This window comes from Oryzias latipes, chromosome 9 (assembly GCF_053564925.1).
Source record: "Oryzias latipes strain Hd-rR chromosome 9, Olatipes_Hd-rR_3.1".
NCBI classification, from domain to species: domain Eukaryota; kingdom Metazoa; phylum Chordata; class Actinopteri; order Beloniformes; family Adrianichthyidae; genus Oryzias; species Oryzias latipes.
The window spans coordinates 33,323,960-33,349,301 of record NC_136245.1 but is presented as its reverse complement, the minus strand read 5'-3'; the positions used below and the strand labels follow the sequence as shown (position 1 = coordinate 33,349,301).

Below are 25,342 nucleotides of genomic sequence, written 5' to 3'. Positions count from 1 at the left end.
GTTCTTCCTAAATATATCAAGAAATCCTTTTATTTAAAATGACACCTTGGCCTCCAGATCACTGATGTCCTGTGCAGACTTCGTCTTCATGGTGATGAACCCAAACATGTGGTAACGAAAGCTAACATCTGATTTGACTTGAACAGGTACGTGGATAACGATCTGTCAAGGTAGGGAGTAATCCTCCTTCATGGCTGGAGGGGGGGGGGAGGGGGGGGGTGAACTGAGAGGCTCTGTGGAAGGAGGAGGGATCCAGTTGCACGGAGCTGAATCGATGCTCTGTTGGGTCTTTTCTGGACACTGTCTGTCACAGCATGTGGATAGTAGGCGGATCCATGAGGCCTTTTGGTTTTTTTTTTTTTGGCAAAGGAATTTTGCAGCACACACAAACACAAGAATGCATTTCTGCAAGCCAGATCCCAGCAAGCCTGCAGCGAGAGCGAATGTGAGTGTTGGTCAAGCAGGAAACAGGAAGGCTGTCACCAAAACCAGTCGGATGGTTTATTTTTAACAGGCCGTTCATTGTTGCTGAAGTCTGTTCTGGATTACTGTTTACTGACGTTTGTCAGACCTGTGAAGTGAAAAAAAAAAAAAACAGCCCGAGTATTTTCTCTTTCTGATTTTTGAAAAAAGGCTGAGCATGTTCCGCTTGGTTTTCAAAAAATTGTGAGGGTCATAATGAGCCTTGTTGCTCCAGAGAGTCGTTGGTTCTGAAAACCTAAAACTTCTGTGAAATTAAATGCGTCTTCATTTAAGTCTAGACAGTAAAAGTACAAGATGACTACAGATGTTCAGCAAATGTAGGAAAAAGGGAAAGTTAAGGTAAACAACAAAGCACTTTATCTGATCAAATAAAATAAAAAAGCATTCTGTTGATGGTGGTAAAATGTAAATTGTTTCTCATTAGCAGTTTTAAACCCTGGTGGCTTCCTGTCAAAATAAAAGCCATGCAATGGAGCCGATAGACGCAAACCCTGTTTCATAAAAAAGCAGAAGAAATTTCCCTCTCAACAGTCTGCAGCCCCACCATCTGGTACGTATGACTTCATGATCCTTAGGATTTCAGGTTTACTATACAATTGCCGGTTGTGATATTGGGTTTTATTAATAAAACTGAGTTGAATTTAATTGACTCTGGTCCAAATATTTTTTACATCAAGCGGAAAGAAATATTAGGGATGTTAACTGAATATCAAACATTAGACTGTAAAGCAGCCATTCATACTGTAAACAGTGACTCATGAAAGACTCATCCGCATTTTAAAATGTCTGGTGGATGCACAGTTGTTTTTTTAGAGCAAGAAGTTTAAAGGTTCTCTCAGAGTTATGTCTCCAAAGGATTTTAGAGCTGCTGCAGTTGCATCATACTAAATATTTGTTTAATATGTGATGGCAGGACAACAATACGTATAACCAGATATCTAGTGGTTTAATGTCTTTAAGCTTTCTGTTGATATGACCTAAATGACAGTGATATAAATTCTATGTTTATGTTTTATGATTGATTCTCTTTCACCCATAGATTAGATATTTTATCGGTCATTGTCACATTTGCAACATACACAAAGTGTATCATTTATTCATAAAAATATAGAATTTACAGCTAGTTCATTCACAACAGTACATTATCAGAAAAATAAATGAATAAAAAGGATTTACAACTATTAAATAAAAAGTGCATCAACTACCGAGGGTGCATCAGTCATTCCAAACATGAACGTACAATTCTTAAAGTGTTAAAATAGTTAAAACAAAAGTAATAATAATAGATATACCTAAAAACATGCGTCTGGTGAATGTGAATTTGACAGTTGGTGTATTTATGTGTTTGATTCAGTCTTTTATTAACCAGTCGTATTTGTCCAAGATATCAGCTCGTTCATCCAAACAGGTTCAGGTTTCCCAGAGTTTAGGTGGAAATCTGAAGGAAAAAAAACATCAAATTTATTGTTTTACAGGTAATAAATGCTTCATTTACTAAGATTTAGTTTGGGTTTGTTTTAAAACGAGGTGGATTCATCGCTGGGATCTGAGCCAAAATAACTCATCATTTTGTTGGTATGTTTTTGTGGAGCAGAGGTGGTGCAGTCCTCCTTAAATGTCGCCACTGACCGCTGACACAAGTTCATGTAACTCAAGCTTCAGCTGAACTGACGATGGAAAGACGTTTGTGTTTGTTTTCCCATTTAATTTCAGGAGCGACGCGCACGCAGCCAGCTGTGAAAGGCTCGCGCTGCCTGCGCGCGCCTCCAACAGCTCCAAACGTTTCCTTGGATGTCAGCTGAGGGCGACAGAGGGAGCCCCCCCACCCCCACACACTTCTCAGCTCTCAAGATTTCCTTCAGTCCACAATACACTTTCTCTTGGAAAAGTTCTGACACACACTCACGCGCGGGTCCCGCCAAGATTCACAAGGAAACCTTTGAGCTCCCAGTTAGTGACAGAAGGCGCGGAAGACGGACGCAGGCGCACAGGTGGAGCGTCCCCCCCCCCCCCCTTATCTTCGTGGTCATTTTCAAGAAGGAACCACAGAAAAGACTACAAACTGCCTCGTCTTTGCTGCTCAATCAGGTCTTGTTTGGCACGCTTTGCTTGGACTTGTAAAGCAGCACGTGGGATGGAAAAAGTTTGTCTGTGGACTACAATAAAAAACTCCAGGAAAGAATGAAGTAACCCGCAATGGAACCGGACAATGCCCCGGGCTCCACACTCAGAGGACCTGGAGTCGAGGGGTGAGTTCATGCTTTATGAAGTAGATTAGTTCTTGAAGGCTCTGCAGGATTTTCAGGTGCAAGATCCAAATCCTGCATGTCATGAACGACAACTGGGATTTATGAGGTAGAATGCAACAACAACAACAAAAATACATGAAAACCTCAGATGCGAAAAGCTGAAGATGTGAAGTTAAAAAACTTGTCTGCGCAGGTAAACTAGTAGATAGTTTTGAAGCTCTGCGCATGCGTCAGAGAAAGTCTGTTGGAGCTATTTATTTATATTTTTAAAGCAGCTTGTTTCTCAATGAGCTGCCAGATGATCTGGGACTGATTGAAGGGGAGATGGATCAGGATGAGGAGACCCTCCTCTCCTCCCCCAGCCCCTCCTCCCTGCTGTGCATCTGCCTCAGCGGGAGGAGGGACAGGAGTCGGTTTGAAAACTGGACACCACCTTTTTCTGTGTTTGCTGCTCATATTTTTAAAAATATGACATGGAATGTGGGGGCCAAAGCGTGTCAGTGCTTGACCGCTCGTTGCAAGGAACATTTCCTGCAACAACCCCAATAAAGGTCCACAGCTGGAACAACCTCAGCATCATCGCTGAGCCAATCGGTGGTGTTGGAGCTTTGCACAACTCAAAATTAGGAAATCGATGACACAGTAGTGAAGAACAGATCTCACTTCTGGACCCTTGGAATCAGAAAACCCCACATTATTAAAGTGACGAAGTGCAGAAGGTTTCAGGCATTCCGACTAAAAGGAAACCCTTTCAGACTTGACCATCTTTATAATGTCTGTCAGTTTTGAGTAGATGAGCTATTTTTAAGGGAGCCCCCTTCAAACATCGGCAGTTTTTATTTATTTATTTGAAAGGGAAAGGACAAAAAACGAGACAGTTTCAGATGCAACCAAAACCATGTCCACAGGCCGTCTGGCCAATAGCTCATTTGCAGATCAGGTCCCTGAGACACAACAGACAGTTAAACAAAGACACTAACATTAACGGATATATAGACACATATGCAGTATGTGGTCGTCCTGCTGGATAAGACAAAGCGCGCCATCTTTAAACAGGTCTAAGCCATTGCTTATGCTGAAGGACCTCTGTAGCATGAACACGGAGGGTTGGAAAGTTGAAGCTTAGGCTGGTCCCAAGATTTACAAATAAAGATTTTTTTACATTTTGATGCATTTACCAGGGGGCCACACAGTGGTGTGGACCCCAGCTTTGTCCTTTCTGTGTGCCGTTTGCATGATGTCCCTGTGCATGTGTGGAATTTCTCCAGAATCCTCCCACAGTCCAAAATCAGGTAGATTTCTAAATTGCCCCTTAGGTGTGAATGAGATTGTGCTCGATTGTGTATCTCTGTGTGGCCCTGGGTGAACCCCGCCTCACAGCATCCCGGTTACCCCAAATGGAACTAATTTGGGTTTAGAATATGGATGGATGGACGGATTTATCAGGAGTAGAAAGACTTCTAGTTACCGATTCAAAAATGCAAATATATGTTTGTGTTTGTCTGCATCATAACATCTGAGACTAGGACTGCACAACAAATCGCAAATTTATCGTTTTCCTGATGTCACGTATATCGCTAAAGACGGCAAAAACTGCAATAAACTGTTACCTTATTTGTTCATGTATCGCAAGTTATGTCGTCATAACCAATATTGATCACTAATATCGCAAATTGCAAGATTTTCTCATATCGTGCAGCCCTATCTTAGACTAAAAAATAAATAGGAAAAAAGGCAGAAAGGAAAGAATACAGGTCATATTTTTACAACATTGTAGGTTTTTTTTATTACTAGAATGCATCAAATGAATCTAAAAAGATTCAATCCTAAAAAACAACAACATTTGAATAATTTATTGCCATGTTTAACTAATTTTTTCCTTTTTCCAGAAAAGTTCTGATTCTTTGGGCGTTGCTGTGTTGCAGCTGCTCTCTTCAGCTAACACAAGGACAAGGTAAGTTAAAAAAAAACAAGTCATGTGGTTCACAATCAAGATAGGAAACAGAAAATTAGTACTGTTTAAATCACAGAAGAAGTTAGTTTATTTTTCACGGTTTGAAGTCAGCTGATGCTGATATTAGAGGATCTCTGGTGAGGAAGACAAACGTTTAAGACGTGGAAGGAAGTTCTGCATCTGGTGCTGATGAAAGGCAGTCGGCCTACAGAATCAGGTAAAGTGAGGAGCTTCTGAAGATCCTGCAACCCCACATGTGTTGGATTGTCTCATCCTCGGATTTTACAGCAGGAAGTTTTGGTTGACGCTTTTTCCACTTAACAAGATAGAAGGAAACTGAGTCTTAGTCATGGTTTTGATAAGAGAAAAACAAAGCAGAACCCAACGTTGTTCTTTTTGTTTGAGGAGCTTTTAATAAAAAAAATCTTTCAATTTATGGTCACATTAATCATTAAGATAATTATGTATATTTATCGTATAAATTAGTGGATGTTTGTCCGCCAGCCTTTGACAGAATAGCTCTTTAAGTATCATATATTCTGCATTTTTAAATAAATGTAAGCATTTAGATGAAGACTATTCAGCTAACAAAGTACAGAAATTAAACAAAAATATAGTTTTTATTGGAAATAAAATAATATATCAATGTTTTGTATTTTACAACACATTCAATCAATAATTTTTCTTTATACTTGTTGGTTATTACGGTTTTTAAATCAGTTATGCATTTATAATGCATTTTAAACGCTTAATCTCATAATAAAGTTATGCTTCAGTTTTGTATGTCTGGCTTCACTTTACATTCATGAACATTTTTTTTTAATATAGAAAAAACTTCTTAAAAACACAAAGAGTGCAGAGAGTCCAGCAGGAAGCAGCATTTTGGATTAAGCGACAAAGATTAAAGACCTAAAAAGTGATCCTTGTCTCATAATTTGGAAAGTTTGACTTGGGTAAAAAAAATAAAAATAAAAAAAGCCGAATTGTGAGCAGGAAGTAACTGCACTGAAATACACCAAGAATATTGGGTTTCAAAATAAAATAAAAGGAAAAAAAGACAGAAAATGTTTAAACTTTGTCAAATTAGATTTATTAAAGGAAAACATGTAACTAAAGATCAATCCAAACAAATCAGAATCTGCTTTCACAGAGGAAAGTATAGACGGCGATGGGTTTTTACTTCTTGTCTACATCCAAACCATTTCATCTGTTATTTGTTAGATTGATTCTTTTTTTGTTTTAAAAGGCACTTTTAAAATGTTATAATATAAAATAAAAGGAAGAGTTCTGGCCAAGCTGGGGGTAAATTTTAAGTAACCCATTTAGAAAGTAAAAAGAGCGGTTAAAACCTTTGTGCTAACTTGTGGGGTCCAGATGACCCCACAATTTAGCACAAGGGTTAATAGTGCGATTCAAAGTTTTTGGTGATTTAACATCTTATTGTGGCATTTTTCTGATATTGTGAGTTTAAAATCACATCTCTGAGCATGTCTCTATTCATTTTTTTTACTTGTCCTGTCCAACAGCTGAGCAAACAGAGGAGACCTGAAGGCCTCGTGTGTTGGACATATTTTACTGTTACAACATGGCGTTAGGAATATTCTGACACCCCAGTTGTATATTTGAATAAACCCCTTTTGTAGACTTAACTTTATTTACATCATTTATATTTGTAAGAGTTTTATTTGTAAAAAAAAAGAGGGGAAGAAGAGACAGGGATGTAAGGGGAGGGTGATTATGGGGGGGGGGGGGGGGGGGGGGGGGTAAAAATCATAAGGCATCATAAAACAACAAGTTGCTGGAAGTTTGGAAGTTTGTAATCATTATGGTCAGGTTTAGATATATAACAAATCTGAAAGGGTCGGGGCCTTTCCACACACACACACACACACACACACACACACACTCAGATGTTACAAACATACACATATACACCTCACCAAAATACACGTTCACACATGCAAACTTATGCATTCAGACTAACATGTGAAACACGTCATTTCGTCACGCAAACTAATTGTGCCAAGATGAGATAGCACCTGTGCCATGTCTTTATTCAAATTGTCGTGTGTGAGGCTAGAAGAGTCTCATAGTTCAGAAATGCACACAGTCTGCGTCACAAATGCACACACTCCAATTCACAACTGTAAGTTTATGCAAACGTGCAATAGAAATTTGGAAATCCACATGTTGTGTTTCACAAAAGCACACCGTGTGTTTCACAAACACACACTTGTCGTTTCACCCATCCATACTTAATTTTTTACACATTCACAATAAGTGTTTCTCACAAATGTGCACACTGTGTTTCACAAAAACACAATACATGTTTCTGAAATGCACAATAGTTGCTTCACAAACATAATTTTTAGGTGCACTTGTAATATGAACTCACAGATCATGCGAATTGCACAATGTGCATTTACAAACCCACTCTCTGATTTGTGCGAGAAATCCCTGCGGTGAATTTAGAGATTTTCCTGACGCTGCAGGTCAACTAATGTAGTCATTGGCTAACAAATCTGTCAATCAAACTCATCAGCAAAGCTTTCAGCCAATCGAATGGCCCCTTAGACTTTCTCTGCAAGTTGTGAAGGGGAGGTGGGGTTGCTCTGCACCAACGGTCCCGCCCACAACTCAGAGGTGACTTTCTGATAAACTCCTGCAGCTCTGCAAAATGTACGTTCTAGTAAAACAACACAGGTTTTTGGATTTGGGCAAAAAACGGGATTATTGTAATTTAAAAAAAACACCGGAAACTCTTTGAAAATGGATCAGGAGATGATTGGAGTGGGACTTCAAGGCCAAAAGAGAATCAAAAACCAAATACTGAGAGTGAAAAACACATAAAAGAAGAGAACATTTTGTTTTGACGGAAGATTATAACAGATTAAGAATTCAGAAAGGTGTTTTTGACTTGTGTTAAAATGACATAATTCCCGTTTGCTTTCTGACTCTGCTTCATCTTCCGCTGTTCTCACATCTGCTGCTGTACTGAATCCAGGGAGGCCAGAAAGTGACTTTAGTTAGAATGAATTTGTGTAGCAGGATGTGATTGTTAATGCAATGGATTGCTGTGTCTGCCTGTGCAGTCAGGCCATTTGTTTTACGGTAACATGGCTTGGTGGGAACGTTTCACCAACCTTTGTCAGAGTTTCTGGTCTTTGTTGACATCCCCTGCCTGTGGATGCATCCCTGTTGTGACTCAAAGGTTGTTTCAGGTAAAAACAAAATAATAAAAAATTACATTAAATATACAGTACAGACCCAAAGTCTCATTCAAATGAATGGGAAGGTGTGTCCAAACTTTGGGTCTGTACTGTTGCTGTTTTAAGGATAAGAAAAGCCCCCCCCCCCCCCCCCCACTCCGACTTTGATGCTGTGAAAGCTCTAAAAGCATAAAACACAATCGTAGGATCTGTTTGCTTCCTCGTCCCACAGTAACAATACAAACCAGCTCTACCTTAGATAACTGCCTCCGTTCTCGTCTCAGTATTTGATATTTCTTTTTTTCATTAGAGTGAGCTAAACCTCCAGGTGCCTGCGCTGCGCTGCCGTTACCTATATCTTTGCTGGGTCCCTTTTTTAGAGCAGTGATTTCTTCTTCTTTCTTATTTCTTATTCTTTTCTGACATGTTTGCTTTGAATACACCTAGAAAATGATGGATTTCTAACATTTTAATGCTTTAGGCCTCCTTATCGGGATTATTGAGAGAATTACTGTTCAATTTGTTTAATTTATTAAAAATCAAAAGATTCCAGGTCTGTTCTGAAAAGTTCTTCAGCAGGTTCCTGCCCTGCAGAACATGTAACTCAGACATCCATCATACATATGTGTTTGCACTTGTTACTGTCCATTTAAGTCACACTTTGATCATCTTCTGACCTGGTTTCAAAACGTTCCCTGAAAGTGGATGTATCCAAATGGAGCTTGAGTAGAGAATTATATCCATACGTCACAGATATGATCTTTTTCAAACTGCTATTTTTCCTCATTTCACCATGATTTAAATAAAAAAAAAAACACTCAGCAATGCAAGTTTTTATCTCAATTTTATTTATATCTGTCTGTCACCATCAGAAAATTTCCCAAGAACATGTTAAGAACACCCTAAACATGGAATGGATTTTTAAATGTTGGGATAAGCATGATCAACAGAAGGTGATCGAAAAAGTAAAAATCGTGATAATTCCCATCTCCAGTCCTACAATATATTTACGGACATTTTTTACAAGTTAAACATATAATAGTCATTCACAAAAACACCGACCGATTGAAGAAAAAGCATCCAGCTACCAAAAAAATGTCCTGAAGTCCTGATAATCTGTACATTTTCCCATTTGGCTTCTCATTTTCTAATTTATAGATTTCCAACATTTTCTGGTTGTATTAATTTTTGCTTATTTTGATAGTTTTCTTCATTTTATTCCACAATTGCACCCCACAGACAGAAACCTTTTAGTGTTAAACAGGGTTGTTTCATGTTTTTTTTTCTTCTTAGTAAATATTCTCCTTCTTTTTTAGTTTGAAGTTCTTAAAGAAGCTTTTATTATGAAGGAGTCTTTCCAAACAAAGTCTGTTCTTTCACCACTAGAATGTGGATTTAATCAACCCTTTTAGAAAGATGCAGATCCAGTTACAAGCAGTGCTCTCTAAACGCATCAATCTGCAAACATTACTCACACTTTCTACCGTTGGACACAAGCGGCTACTAAAGCGGCTCGACTCCTCGAGCTCGGACCCCCGTCACAGGATCCCTCCTTAGACGTTTCCAGACACAGTGAGAAAACACGTCTGCTTGTGTTTTTACAAACCTCTCGCTGCACCACAACTGTCCCCTCCAGGGACTCATTCTTCCTGTTTCTCCTGAGATTTTCCTTATTAAGACTGATGTAATGGTTACACGATGTGCAGCAATCCCAGAAAGCAAATGCTGATTTGAAGTCTTAGTTTTTATGCTGCAAGTTCTCCTGTAGTCTGACAGAAAAAAATGCAAAATCCTACTGTAACACCAAAGTCAATGAAACAGACTGGAGGAAGTCAGTTTTGACCCATATTTATTTTCAAATGTATCTTAACTTTTAACATTTTTCTTGACCATGTTTTAAGGAAAAGCATTAAAAGATGGAAACGCTCTGACTTTTCATTGCTGGTTTTCTGCAGATGTGGATGTCCTGCAGGAGCTCGGTCTTTCTGGGCGGAGAACAGGCGCCTTCACACCCTCAGGCGTCATCGCCTTCAAGTCAGGTGTCATTCTCACTCCGAGGGCACGCATCCAGGTGCCGGTGGGCGCCGTTCTCCCCGCCACATTCAACGCCAGCGGCCTTTTTCTGATCCTCAGCCTAACGGTTCATCGCTTCAACGGCGCCGCCCTCTTCTCGCTTCTGTCCAGAAGAAGGAAAAAGCAGCTGAGCGTGCAGTTCACCTCAGGGAAGGTCCTGGTTTCCAAGGGGCAAAAGAGCGCAGTGAGCTTGGACTATGACGTCTATGACGGCCGGTGGCATCATTTCGCTTTGGATATTCGAAGCCATCGAGTTTTCTTACACACATCCTGTGGTCAGAAGAGCCTGCATGCAGATTTGAGCTCTAAAAAAGAGGAAATCCTGGATCCAGAGGGCTTCTTCCTGCTGGGCAAATTGAACCACAACTCTGCAGCGTTTGAAGGCGCCATTTGTCAGTTTGACATTTATCCTTCTGCTGAGGCAGCTCACAACTATTGTGATCACATTAGAAAACACTGCAGAGAGGCTGACACGTACCGGCCCGTGCTTCCCGCCCTGTTGCCCCCATTTCCAGACCCAAACATCACTACTGCCCCTCCGCTGCTGCTGACAGAGAAACCCAAAAAGGTTCAGACACCTTCACCGGTGTTGACTTGGGAAAACAGCAGGACTAAGGTTTTACCGCCAAATGATCATTTGCCAGAGCTGGACGAAACATCTGTGCCTCCGACTGTGAGCCCTCCAAACCCAGCTGTCGCATCTGTTCCTCCAACTCTTCATTTCATGTTGGAAGAACCTTCTAAGTTTCCAGCTGAAACCGTTACTCCTTCTCTTAGGATTAGTGTGACTCTGCCAAACCCAAAGCTAAACTCTCACAACAGAAAGAAGACAGAGGCGGTCGTCACTAAACCTCCAAAGCCTCCTGAGCAAAGTCTGCATTCACCTGCTTCCAGCAGACCTTCAGAGATGAAGCCAAGCCAGCAGACCACGCCCGTCCCCGCGCCGAGGTCTCCCTCAAACCTCCCCCCAAACCAGCCAACTAGAAACCAGCCAAGGAGAGCGGCTGCACAGCAGCCTGAGCCAGAAGTGACCAACATGCTGGATTCCAAACCCACCCGGGCTGCGACAGATGGCTTCCAAACCTTTGACCTTGAACCCACCCAGTTCTCAACACTTGCAGGACCACCTGGACTAAAGGGAGAACCAGGACCGCCGGTGAGTGACTCCGCCCCCACCAACAACACAATGTGCATTTATGACTGCAGGTTGCATGATCAGATTTCTGTTTGCTAAGAAGGGGAGACTAAATGGGAGCAGTAGACATGGTCCATGTGAGTTATGCTTTGGTTCAGCCTCCCCTCATTTCTCTGGAGTACAGTGATTGATCAGCTTGAAAGCTTGTTTCTTAAACGCCGGTTTGTTTGCCCTTCAGTGTCTGGAAAAGCTGCCAGTGTGGATGTATCTGTCGCTCGGGCGGTTAAGCAGACCTGCCAGCATGGTTTATGATCACGGCTGTGCTTTTCTGATTGTCTCCATCCCTGTTCATGAGGCTCCCATCCACACCGAAACCACAGCAGTGGTTTGAGAAATGCCTTTTGTGAGTGGAGGGGCTGCTGATGAGGTGTTAGATTCCTCTTAAAGGGGTGGGTCTCCTCAGCAAGGTCAAAGATTAAAGGGATAAAGCGTATGTGCGCAGTCAGCCATTCAGAGTAAGCTTTAAAAAAGCCACGTGTCATTACGCAGAGGTCCTCGTGGTGAAAAGGGTTGTAACCCAAAAACCCAGAAAAGTACTATAATTAGGTTAGTGGAGTGTTATTGATGAGATTTACTGATGTGTCAATAGGATACATATAAAAAAAAAGAAAATATAAAACTTGAAAGCAACTTTTTCCTTTTTTGTCTTTGTTGTTGAGAAACATCACAGCAGGCATTTCATTCTTCACATTTCTTTGAAGGTTGTTTATTTTGAATCTTTCTTTTTTCCCCCCATTTTTTCGCCACTTTGCAGCAGATTTACAGTTTAAATCCTCTTAGGGTTTTTCTTGTTCCATCTAGCTTTACAAGTCTAGCTGACAGGTTATGTTTTGGCAATTGCAAGATACCAAAATCAGGTGATTAAAGCAAGCCCAAATCATCACCACTCCACTACCATGCTTGATGGATGTCCTGTGTGTTTCTGTTAAACTTCCGCCTTTGGCTTGGGGTTAAAACCACACGTATAAACGGCTAAGGTGATTTTTTTTTAACCTGAATTGAGTGATTCTCAGTTCGACCACTTTGCTTCTTTTTTCATAAACTCTTCTGAGAATGTCCTTTTTATGCTGGTGTCCGCTGACCATCTTCCTTTGAGCTTAAACTTTTACATTTCTAGGGGTGCAGCTGCATTTCATTGAACATTTGTTTAAGTTTGTAGTCAACTGGATGGTAGATCCACTCCTGGGTTGACGGTTATCTGTGTTAAAAATGTTTTATTGTTTTTTCCTTTTGCTTTGACATAATTCCAATTATTATTATATTATTGCACATCAGGGTTAATATCAGGGGCAACTCTTCTGCTGATGACTAGATTAAGTCCAACAAAGTGGATTTAGACATTACAAGTCCTCATGTTTTTTTTGTTTTGTTTTCAGTTCTGTAGTAAATGTTGGTATTAAAAAAGAGCAGATCTTTTACAGCTTTTTTAAGACAGCTCTTTAAGTTAGTGTAAATAGGGACCAATGTGTTTTTTATACACAACTGATGCAAACTTTAAGCTTTTATGTTAATAATTATTGGCTGTAGAGAAAAAATAAAAAATCATTTCTTAAACTAAACCTTTTCATTAGTTAGAATTGCGTTAGAATTGAAGTCCTTTTCAAATAAGAGAGCTTATCAAGTTTTCACATTTACAAAACTGCAATTGCTGACTAATAATCATAAATGTTTGATTTCTAATTGTCAAAAAATGCTACATATTTTTTTTACTAACATTTATTTAGGGTCTACCTTAAGCTTTCTAATGAAACTTCAATGAGGTTTACACATCTCTGTTGTTGTTGAAGGGACAGGGAAAAGCTTTGGGACTGATGCTGATTGCATTTAATCAAACGGTTTCTGGAAATCAGCAGAAACTCTTTGAGAATTGATTCCCTACTGATGCTGCCAACAGAACAGATCAGTAATATGGAAGTTTCATTTCTTCTGGTTAAATGCGTGTCATCATTTGTTTCGTCTCACTGGAAAATAGTCTTTTCTCCTTTTGTCTAAAGAAATTGATGCTCAAATTGTTGCTAAACTTCTGCTTCAACTGAAATAAAATGGATGTATGGGATTGCAAAGTGGTTGATTGAAAGAAAGTTAAATCCCGTATGTTTGAGCGGTTCAATGAGAATCACACAGCATCAGCTTTATCACCGTTTTGGCTCTAAACCGGAGCAACGTGCAGCTCAGACTGCTTATTGTTTGCAGACGGCCTGATGGCTGAAATCTAAGGAATCTACAAGTTGCTGAAAGCCGTTTGGCTAAGCCGGTCAAAGTATTTACAGCTATGAATCCGGTCCAAGCCCTGCTCTATACATCTGCATTTCTTCCACAGCCCAGTTTTTAGTGGATCAATTTGTTTTTCACTTTAAACTTTTGCAGCTTTTGAAAAATAGGTTCTAATCGCAGCATCTTAAACGAACTTGGGTTCCCCGTGTTGACCCCTCATTAGGCGTGACCTTCCAGAGCTTTGCTATACCGTGTGTGAAATTGTTTTAGAGCTATCTGGTGCCTATAATTAATGTGATTGGCTGCAGCGGCAGGAACGGTCGCTGACCTCCCTGCCAGTAGCAGGAATCAGACGTGCAGCCTGTGTGCTGCTGTGGGCCTTTTTTTTCCCACAGTAAAGATGCTAGAGAACGAGTAAAACCTGGAACTTTTTTACTGAATTCTTTGTTACTTCCCAATAATTAAGCAGAATGTACTGTCAGGAAAGAAAAGAAAAAAGAAAAAGTAATTTCCACTCCAGCCTGAGAGGCTTTTGTAGAACTTTTTTTTTTTTTTTTACGCTGGTCTCTGGAAACTAGTTGGGTATTATTCAGCACTCCCCTTGAAATGACATGACAAGAAGCAGCCACTATTCCTTCGCCTGTTGTGTTTATACAGCTGCCTCTTTCCTTTATCTTCTCCTTTTAGGGCCCTCCAGGATTTTCAGGGCTGCCAGGAAAACCCGGCAGGAGGGGCCCAAGGGTAAGCGCATCTCATTCACCGCCGACAGGCGTCTCATTTACTTTTCCCATTTTCAGGTCACAGCTCTGCTGCATGCTAACGTCAGTGACGCCTCTATTATCAGGAGCTGACGCCGTTCTGACCCGTGCAGAAGATGCTTGAGCTCTGATCCAATGCAAAGAGGCATCTGTGGATTACAGAGAATTATTCAGCCAGACACGCTTTTGTTTTGATCACGCCGTGCTTCACTGCAAACACAAATATCACAAATACACACAAAACAGACATCAATGTTTGCATCTTTTTCAGTGTTTTACTCACTTAAATAAAAAGATGACACAAGGTTTTACAAAATGTGGAGTTTGTGAGGCTAGAAACTTTTCTGCAAAAAATAAATAAAAATTTGCAGTGGCAAATGGCGTTGAATGCTCTGCAGACACTACCCCTCCTCGCTCCCCTCCTTCGACTCGCCCCTCGCTCTGGTCAGAGCTGGATGACAAGTTCATAACAAAAGATGCTTTTCTCTTCGTTTATGTCCATAGCAACCATTTTATTTTTTGGTCACCTGGTGGTGACGCACAGGTCCATCTCAATTGTAGAAGAATCCTCAAAAGTAAATTTTGGGATTTCCTTGCCAGTGGAGTTTTTTTTGATGATACGCCCACTTTTTGTAGTATGTTTATATTATACGACACATTGTTTTGTTCAGCTTGAGACAACGATTCATGGATTAAAACTTCACAACAAAATGTGTCAGCATTTATTGGCGGTTTCTGCCGCTCTTTGTTAACGGGGTTGTCGTTCACCTTGTCCAAAATTTATTTTGCATTTCACCTTCTAACGATTAAAAAGAAAGCACATATATATATATTTATCCTGGATGAAACTTGATAAATGCAATGAAGAGACAGTGAAGACATTGCACACCTGCATACATTTAGGAGTTACCTGCTGCTGCAGCCCTGCAGGCGGGACACAGCGGTGGATTGTGGGTAATCGATCTCTAAACGAGGAAGAAAGAAGGCTTTGTCCCCGTCTTATTAAAGCATTTAAGACCCTGTCTGGAGCTCAGTAGTTCTGTGCAGCTTTAGGAGCCAAATCTCAGGCCACAACAGCTCAGGATGACACGGTACAGTCCAGGTTTGGTCCCATAAAATTCTGTTTTTTGAATTTTCTTTTTCTTCCAACTTCTCCTCAAATCACTTTGAGATGGTTTGGAAAACAGCTCATCTCAGAAATAAAGAAACCAAAAGGGTTTCATCGTGAGCAGATGTTTTTACATTAATATGATAATATTTGCAACAATCAGTCAAGGATTTAAGCAGACTCAGGATATTTACTGGTTAAATGGCAACGGGGACTTATATTTTTGGATTTCACTCAAACGGTGACATGCACAGTTTTTTGCTTCATAATTTTCAGTCTGAACATAATCCTCCTCAAATCCTCTTCAGGAGGTTAAAAGGTCAAAGAAAAGTTGGGATGTGTGTGATGAACGTCTCCTCGGAGGTATTTTCTGAGAGCAGCTCCCGTCTGAAGTCTGCCGTCACCTCATTTCAACCTCTCCATTCAGGTCAGACTGAGAGACGATCAAAGGGAAACGTGACACTCAAAAACAAACAAGAGCTGCTTTTGCAGGAAACGTGTGAACGGCGAGAGCTCTGCTCTAAGCTGCAGGGATTCCTCCTCCACGCAGAAACTTCTGAGGATGCAACCGTTCAGGGCTGTCTGGGTTTCACCTCTCTGACAGCGAGGTGCCATGTCTGACCGTGCAGTGTCACAGCTGCTTCCACTTAGCTGCAGCTCCTCCTCGCGAGCGCGACGCTGTTGTTTGAAATGACCATAAGCCCTTCAGTGCGGCAGAGGTGGCCCGGCCCTGGAGCCGAGGCGGATTAAAGAGGGCTTTGTGCAGAAAAGAAACCAACCATCCTGTGCAACTCTGTATTTAAAAGCATTTGCATGATTCCTTTAAAAATGACTGACCCGACTCGAAACAAATCCCAGCAATTATGAGACTCGTTTGGCTGCTGTCTGAAGACACAAATGTCTGTCTTCTCCTGAAAAACAGAAATTTATCCTGGGCTTGCAAAAACTTTCCAGTGTTGTCTGGATTTAATAGGCAACACATTTTGGAGTTGAAGCAAAGTGGAAAGGAGTTTAAAAACAAGCCAAAATGAACAGTTCATTCTGTAAAAATAATCAACTTTCAATCCGTGTTGTGGAATGTTTCTTATAATTTGGTTCCGTCAGCATTTCTGCCCATCAAAGGAGTGAAGCCACGACGTGTTCCAGCAGCAACAACAGATGCTTATTTAGGTAACATTTCTACCTAAATACAACATTAATTAAACAAAAATCTATTTATCCAGTTCATGCACTGCATCAGGCTTTTGAGCGCTTTATAAATGCTTGATTTTGATTTTTGATTTTATTGATTTATTTCAAGCATTGTAGTCAAAGCAATAAAGAATTTACACATATTTTTCAAACTCATTACAGAAATGATGAAATGCATAAATTAAAAAGGCAGAAAACAACACAAAAATGTCACTTAAATCACATTTGCTTAATTAAATACAGTGATCATTAACTAAAGTATGAGTAGAGTTTGTTTTATTGCTTGAAAAGGAGTGGGAAGAAGCAAGCTTATATAATCCCACCCCTACTGAGTTCATTCATATGATAGTTTTACAGTTTTTGTAATCCAGTTCTGATCAGATAGATTCTCTTCAAGTAACAAAATCCAGTGCCTAGTAATGATTGATGATCTTCAGAAAACATTCATTCATGATTTCAGTAAACAGTAACGGTACCGATATGTAATAAGAATTGATTATTAGAACACATGATAACATCAAACTAGTAATTATTGCTACACATTGCAGATCAAGTAAAGAAAATCAATAGCTGATTGATTGTAATTCAAACCTTTCAGTAATCATTATTGCACATTACAATGTAACACTCATTGGTTGTAATTAAAAGAGCTTTGATTATTTCACCACAATCAAGTTCACACATGGATTTGGAATTATTCAACCACCTGTTGATCCTTGAATCGTCTTATCTTTATATCCTGAAATAAGAGTTTCTTTATACATTTTCTTGAATATTTGAACATTTTTTGAGCTCATTACTTAAACCGTTCCAAAGTTTAGTGCCACACACCGACACACAGAAACTTTTCTTAGTGGTTCTTATCAATTTGATCTTGAAGTTCCTACATCCCCTCAGTTTGTTCCTCCTTCATTTTCTAAGAACTGTTTCTGGATATTGAATGGTAACGATTTCCCACTGACTCTGTATAAAAGTTGCGCAGTTATAAAAATCCACAAGGTCATGCAGTTTTAAAAGTCTTGATTGACAAAATAGATTGTTTGTATGATCAAGATATCCGGCTTTATGTACAATTCTTACGGCTCGTTTTTGAAGCAAAAAGAGAGGATGTAGTGAGCTCTTGTTATTCCCCCAAATTTCTTTACAGTAGGTGAAATATGGTAATATTAAGGAGCGGTACAATAAATATCTACTGTTATATCCTAATGTATGTTTAGATTTATTTACGATTGAAATTCTTTTTGAGACTTTAGTTTGTATGTGTCTGATGTGTTCCATGTTGAAATATAAAAAAAAAAGGAAATAAAAATGAGACGTGTTAAGTTTAAAGTACGGATACAAATTAAATGACGGGGTTTAATGTTTTGAAAATAATGTCAGTTCATACTGATGCTCAGACAACAAAAAACATGATAGAAATTTGCATCAGATACAATTTATGATTATTTAAATAGACAAAATGCACCAAAGTGCAGCACAGGAATGAAATCAAAGGTCATCAAACAACAAAGGCAACAAAAATGACAAAACAATACATGATCTAAATACATGCTAAACATATGATTAAAGCCGCTAGCGGAGAAGCAGCCGCTAACTGCCACCGCCCTCGCCAGCCCCTTAAGACCCGCCCTCATTGGTTAAATGGTTGTTCTCCTCCTCTCCCCCACTGCCCCTGCCACCCTGGTCAACGCTGCCTGAAACAAATTCATAAAAAAACAAATGTATATATGGTGAATTTTCTGTTAGTTTTATCTCCATAGCAACCACTTAATTTTTTTGGTTGCCTGAGGGTGAAGGACATTTTAGAAGAATCCTCAAAAGTCAATTCCTCTGCAACTGAGATTTTTTATTTCCTACGCCCAGATTCGGCATATATTTATATCATATGTCCTTTTGTTTACCTTCAGCCAGCAATTCATGAATCCAATTTTCACAATAATGTGGTGAAAGATGTGGGAGAAATGGAAGGAATGGAAGTTTATCCCGCTTAAAATCTACAAACTTTATTTCCAACATTTTTTGCCAAGAAGCTTCCCCAATGATGCTCAAGGAGTTCGGAGGCGATGGATTGAAATTCCCAGGAGGAGTTTAATTTTTTAGATGGCACAGAAGGTGATTTTGTTTTAAATGGAAATTCAAGATGGCAGCTTCCTTCCAATCTCATAGGTCACATAAAATTTGGTTGTGGTTGTAGACTTTACATGGTGGTCCTGCACTGGTCCTTGCAGACGGACTGCTGTAGGACATACAAAAAAAAGTGAAAAACAATTTACAAGAAGATACAAAATAAGAAAAAAGGTTCTTTATTCTCTGAAAAATATAAGAAATTATTAAAAGTTTTGCATTTCTTCTTTTGTTATGACCTTCAGGGTTCAAAATAATGCAAAACCTTGCCACATGACTTTATTATTTGAGACCTAGATATGTCGTATTCATGATTTTTAAGTAGTTAAGGACTTCATATACATTAAACTGCAGTAAAAGCCTGCAGAAGAATGTGCTTCCATCTGTGCAGACCAGTGAAAGTGTCCGTTGTGTGTCTGCTGTAGCCTAACGGGCTGAGAAGCAGTAGCACCGGATGTGTCGTTCCTGTAAATGTCTTCATTGGAAACCTGGTCCAGGTGCTGCTCATCTGCAGGAAGTGACTCCTCTGCTCTTCCATGCGAAGACGGATGATCCAATTCCCTTATTCCCTGTGAGATGCCACCCACTGCCTCTCTTCAGCCCCTCTTATCTCATGTACGGCAAGAAGGCAATTTGTTACACTCCGTCCCGACCTCCCCACCCCTCCAAGTCTCCTCCTTTTGCTTCACATCTGGATGTAATAGCTGCCATACGGTTAATATCTAGAGTTAAGGGAGAGGGGGGAATCTGTAGCTCCTGTTAAGCGTTTTCGTGTGTCCAGCATTGAGTTGGGGGGGGGGGGGGGGGGGGGGGGGTTCTGTGCTGTTTGAGAGCTTGGCTGTGTCTTCTCTGTGTGATGTAATAATAGAGCAATGATAGATAACAGGCAGATGGCAGCTGGATCCCTCAGCGCCGTACCCCTCCACCCTGATCTTCCCTTCACTTTCACCTCCTCCTATGGGTGTGTATGGGAGGTGGTGGGGGGTGGAAACCTAAAACTAAATGAAGCTTTGGAAATGTCCTCTCCCAACACATTTCCTGCACTTCTGCACATTCTCTGTTGTCAACAGTTAGTCCGCCTTAGTCCCATCTGCCCTTACGGGTGGATATGAGCTGTCTGCAGGTGAACCTGTATGGGGCAAAACAAAATCAAGGTCACAGAGTGCTCAGTAAACCCATAGAGTGAAAATGTTCATACATTTTTGCTACAGGCTTGCTGTGGGTCGTAGTCAACACTTATAAAACACGTAAGGGGGTAGTAGGTGAGACGCAGATGTCTCATATGGATTTTTCAACCCCCCAAATCCTGTGCACCGTGGAAGGAGTGTTAGTTTGATTTGGACATCCTACTGACGTCCAATGGGCAATTACTTATAATGTGCACGCCCCGTGCGTGCAGTATTTGCGTGCGGTCACTAAAGAGCCAGTACTCCACCTTACCAATGACTGGATTGAGGTGTAAGGACGCCGTACGACAGCATCACCCGTACGTCAGAAGTGGGAGCAACTTACTTAAGAAACTCCACTATACCTAACACACACACGACAATGGTACGTTCCATTTTAATGATGTCCCTTGAGGAGCCACAAAGACAACTGCAAGACTCTCTGCAGAACTCTTCGACCCTCCTGGGACCAGTACAACCCCAAAACCCGCAACCCCCATACGGGTCATGTGACTAATTCCTGATCTGTTTAATTCTGTTGAACCTCTTTAACCAAAAAGAAAATATCTTGCCTCTTTACTCCTCTGACTAAACATTTTATCGGATGCATCTGCTGGAATTTAAGTGAAGGACAGTTTGATATGAAGGACGAGCAATCTTCTCTTTGTGGGACACGAGAGAGAAGTGCACGGGTGAGGAAAATCACCTCCTTAAGTCATAAACTGAACTGGTAAAAGGAGGCAGGTGACTCAATATACGTGAGAGGAAATGCAAACACACCTCCAGGCGCTGGTCACCTGCCTCCCACTCCCATCACCGTTTGATCGATTTGTTCCCTGTGGCGCTTTAATTAGGATGATGACATTTTTGGCTGAAATCAAAAACCTTTGGTTTTCTAGGACATATTTTCTGCAGAGCTGCAGGAGTTCATTAGAAATTAACCTCTGAGTTGTGAGCGGGACCATTGGCACGGAGCAACCCCGCCCCCTCTTCCCCTCTCTATTGCTGCGAGCGCTCTGTTTTATACACTCTCCCTCTAGCTTACAGCCCCCCCCACAATCTCTGAAGCGGGTCTTTAAATGCAGAAAAATCAGGAAATATTACACACATTTAGGCCTCCTAAAATGATGAATCCCCATCAACCCTATTATCAATTGAACTGAGCGGATCTCTGTTCTTATAGGGTCCTCCTGGTCCTCATGGAAATCCTGGCCGTCCTGGACCCCCGGGATTGAAAGTAAGGTCATCAGAGATTGCATACGTGCATCACACGAAATACACTTCCTCACCTAAATCATCCAAATCAAGAGCATCTGTTCTTTTAAATGAATTTAAATGGTCACTGTTATCAGTAGTAATGAAATGTATCAGCCCTTTAATGCTGGCAGATATCCTTTCCAGCCCTGCCAAAATAACTTTTCCAAAAATGAGCTGCAAAGCGTCTGTGGCTTAGACTGCTGCTCCGGGTGTCTCTTTTCCTACCACCACCACAACAGACGCTCCAGCGTTCACTGTGTAGTGAAGAACTAATACTTCCCTGTAGTATTTTACGGGTATTTATCTCTACTTCACCGTAGTCCATCAGCATTTTGTTACTAACTGCACACGAAAATGTTTACGATCTGAATTCCTTTCCATTTTCTAAAACAACACAAACAGAATGTTTGAGACAGTGGAGTCAAAAACTTAAAAACTGCAGCAGCAACGCTGTTCCAGAACCAAGGAGTGCTCTAGAACCGAGGACTGCTCCAGAACCGAGGACTGCTCTAGAACCGAGGACTGCTCTAGAACCGAGGACTGCTCCAGAACCGAGGACTGCTCTAGAACCGAGTACTGCGCTAAAACCGAAAACTGCTCTAAAACCGAGGAGTGCTCCAGAACCAAGGACTGCTCCAGAACCGAGGACTGCGCTAGAACTGATGACTGCTCTAAAACCGAGGACTGCTCTAGAACAGAGGACTGCTCCAGAACCGAGGACTGCTCTTGAACCGAGGACTGCGCTAGAACCTAGAACTGCTCTAGAACTGAAGACTGCTCTAGAACAGAGGACTGCTCTAGAACCGAGGACTGCGCTAGAACCGAGGACTACTCCAGAACCGAGAACTGCTCTAGAACCTAGGACTGCTCTAGAACCGAGGACTGCGCTAGAACCGAGGACTGCGCTAGAACCGAGGACTGTGCTAGAACAGAGGACTGCGCTAGAACTGAGGACTGCTCTAGAACCGAGGACTGCGCTAGAACCGAGGACTGTTCTAGAACCTAGGACTGCTCCAGAACCGAGGACTGCGCTAAAACCAAAGACTGCTCCAAAACCGAGGACTGCTACAGAACAGAGGACTGCTCTCGAACTGAGGACTGCTCTAGAACCGAGGACTGCTATAGAACCGAGGACTGCTATAGAACAGAGGACTGCTCCAGAACCGAGGACTGCTCTAGAACCGAAGACAGCTCTAAAACCGAGGACTGCTGTAGAACCGATTACTGCGCTAGAACAGAGGACTGCTCTAGAACCGAGGACTGCTTTAGAACTTATGACTGCTCTAGAACCGAGGACTGCGCTAAAACAGAGGACTGCTCTAGAACCGAGGACTGCTCCAGAACAGAGGACTGCTCTAGAACCGAGGACTGCGCTAGAACTGATGACTGCTCTAAAACCGAGGACTGCTCTTGAACCGGGGACTGCGCTAGAACCTAGAACTGCTCTAGAACTGAGGACTGCTCTAGAACAGAGGACTGCTCTAGAACCTAGAACTGCTCTAGAACTGAGGACTGCTCTAGAACAGAGGACTGCTCTAGAACCGAGGACTGCTCCAGAACCAAGGACTGCTCTAGAACTGATGACTGCTCTAAAACCGAGGACTGCTCTAGAACAGAGGACTGCTCCAGAACCGAGGACTGCTCTTGAACCGAGGACTGCGCTAGAACCTAGAACTGCTCTAGAACTGAACTGAATTCTACTATTTTTCATCTATTTCAACCATTCAACTATTCAAATGTTCAGCTCTTTCAGCTTTTCCCAGATATGACTTTTGCTCCTTCAAATCCTTGAACTTTTCGATATATACCAGGAATTTCCCATTGCGGGATGAAGAAAGGATAATCCTATCTTTTCCGTAAAGAATTTGAGAAAATAAGTCAGGAAGTTCTCTCACAAGAATTTGTCTAGCTGCAGCTTACAGTTAAAAAATGAACATTTCAAGGACTTTATGTTCTTTAGATGGTGGGTTTTTAGCGTTACATAAACCTCTTTACTCTGATAAAAAATAGCTCAAACTGTGTAATTGTGAGCACTTCACAATAAAAGTTTTTCTCCAACATTCACATTTGTCCCATTTTGTCAAAACACCTCTTAAACATTTCCAGTAAGCAGTTCTGATCCAGAGTGCTGTGACTGGAGTGACGCTGCCCGAAAAGGGAGAAGAATGTACACAATATCGCTCCGTGTCCGTGCTGTAAACTGTATCACACACAGACATTTGACACAAGGACATTTGTGTAAATGAATCAAACAGATTTTTCAATAAACTGTTGTAACTTCCTGCTGCTTGTTAGAATAAAGTCTGTGTTAACTTCGATTATATGTTATATATATTTAATTATATGTTTATGTGTTTCTGTGGAGTAAATAAATACTATGATCATTTGTCTTCCAGGGACACAAAGGAGACCCTGGACTTTCTCCTGGCCGAGCTCCAAAAGGACAAAAAGTACAAACATCTGTTTGTTACTTCAGATCGGAATCTATTAGAAATGCCCTCATTATAGAACTTTAAAACAAAGATATCACACCTATTAGTATCTTGACAGTAACTTTTAAGTCCTACCAGACTACTAGAGACTTTGTTCTCTCAAAGTTCATCCTTCAAACCTTTTCTCTTGAGTGCCCACGAAAAACTCCGCTCATGATAATTATTATTATTGAGAAGAAAAAAAAGAAAAACATTGCAAGTTCTCGTCAATAAATTGGGCTCATGTCAAGTCTAAATGTTTAAAATGAAAAAGAAGGGTCAGAGCTAATTATACAGGCCAAACCCAGAATCAGTCTGTCCACATTTCTGTTTTTTGTGTATCCTTTAATAATAAAAAAGTGTCTCTGCTGAATGAGCAAAGAGTCACAGGAACTCAAACAAGAAAAGTTAGGGAGAAAGTTTAAGTGTTTTTGGTTTTTTTTATGTTGATGTTGCACAAATCCTTGCAGTGAAAAAAGAAGTGCTTCTCAAAACAAGTTCAAATGTAAAATATTAGATTTTCAAATTCATTACAAGGTAAAAACATCTGTCAATGGAGCTAGAAGAATTTCTTACGAAAGGTTGGGATGTGCCGTATTTTTAAAGCAAGATTTCAAATAATACCATAAAGACACATTTTAAGATACATCTGTCTTAAAATAATTTGTAAATGTATGTTTACTGTGTGGCCATTTGACAGCATCCTGTGAAGGGTGCACACTTTCTGGGATAGGCTCCAGCAACCCTTTTACCCACAAAAGGGGATTCAGCAGGATCCGAATACTTTCAAACGTCTGTGCTGCGGTTGTTAAATGTCTTCTTAATGTGTTATAAGTCTAATAAAAATGTTCAATTTCCTTAAATCAAGCAGGTTGATTCTCATAAAACAAGACTAATCACATATAGACAATCAAACCTCTGATCTATAGTCTTGAATTTACATCGTACTCCTTTTTGTAGTATAAAAAGCTACTTGTAAGTTAGTGTTGTCTCGTATCTAGTGTAATATGATATTTAAACTAGAAAGTAGACTAAAATACTTGAAGTTTTATGCTTTCACAGTGTGCATCTCATGAGGGGAAAGACAAAATGTGTTTGGAGGCAAAGAAGTCTGCCCCCAACTGTTGCTGCCATAACTTTACACTATGGATTTCTAAGAAAAAATCGGCTGGATTTTGTCCTTACAACCCTGTTAACAACCTGGTTCTTTGTTTCAAGGGGGAACCTGGTATCGTCGCCCCCCCTGGACCACCTGGACATAACGGACGAAAGGTAAAAATAACTACAAATTGCACCAAACCATGGACCCATGATGGTTGGGTTGGTTAAGTGAGTTTGGGTTATGGAGCCTAAATGAATGAAAGTTCATGTTATCTGCTTGTGTGGAACTAAAACTTGCACTTCGAGGAGAACATTTGTGATCTTCAGCTCCAGCTCCAATGATCAAAAGTGTTTTTGAAAGCGAACCCCCCCTGTCTCCCAAAAGGGGGTGGAAAACATCTTCAGGATGGAGCTTTGAGATGTTGTTTGGTAAAAGAAGTCAAAATGGATTCAGGCGTGGAGAAGTACACCAGGATTCTGACTCCCAGGTGGGATGGATCAACAAAGACGTGAAGATTAGGTGCATCACCAAATCTGCAGAGCTTGGATAGGTTGAAGGGGAAAAAGAGGGTTATGGGACATCAGTGGGTTGAATGTTTTAGATGCTCCTCAAAAGTTGATGTCATCTTTTCTCCTTATGAAAAATTCTGTGGGTTAGTTCTGTGTTCTGGTTCCACTCCGGATCTTCTTTGTCTGGGTTTGTCTGCATGTCACTTTGCTGACAGAAAGTGAAGTTTTGCAGCTGAGTGTTCTTTTGCGTCTCAGTCCTGGCCTTTTTCCCCCAATTCC

The 25,342-nt window shown here is 40.8% G+C and overlaps 1 protein-coding gene across 4 annotated transcripts in view; it reads left to right on the top strand.

Moving 5' to 3' along the window:
• Positions 1–2,315: 2,315 nt before the first annotated feature.
• The window catches only part of col27a1b (collagen, type XXVII, alpha 1b), a 75,223-nt gene continuing 52,196 nt past the window's right edge, over positions 2,316–25,342 (top strand). For all 4 annotated transcript variants that reach the window (XM_078953306.1, XM_078953304.1, XM_078953305.1 and 1 more), the window contains exons 1-7: positions 2,316–2,732; positions 4,622–4,686; positions 9,851–11,124; positions 14,065–14,118; positions 20,908–20,961; positions 23,378–23,431; positions 24,671–24,724. In XM_078953306.1, the coding sequence (XP_078809432.1) occupies positions 2,680–2,732; positions 4,622–4,686; positions 9,851–11,124; positions 14,065–14,118; positions 20,908–20,961; positions 23,378–23,431; positions 24,671–24,724 (1,608 nt within the window). In that variant the 5' untranslated portion in view covers positions 2,316–2,679. The remainder of the gene's footprint in view (positions 2,733–4,621; positions 4,687–9,850; positions 11,125–14,064; positions 14,119–20,907; positions 20,962–23,377; positions 23,432–24,670; positions 24,725–25,342) is intronic.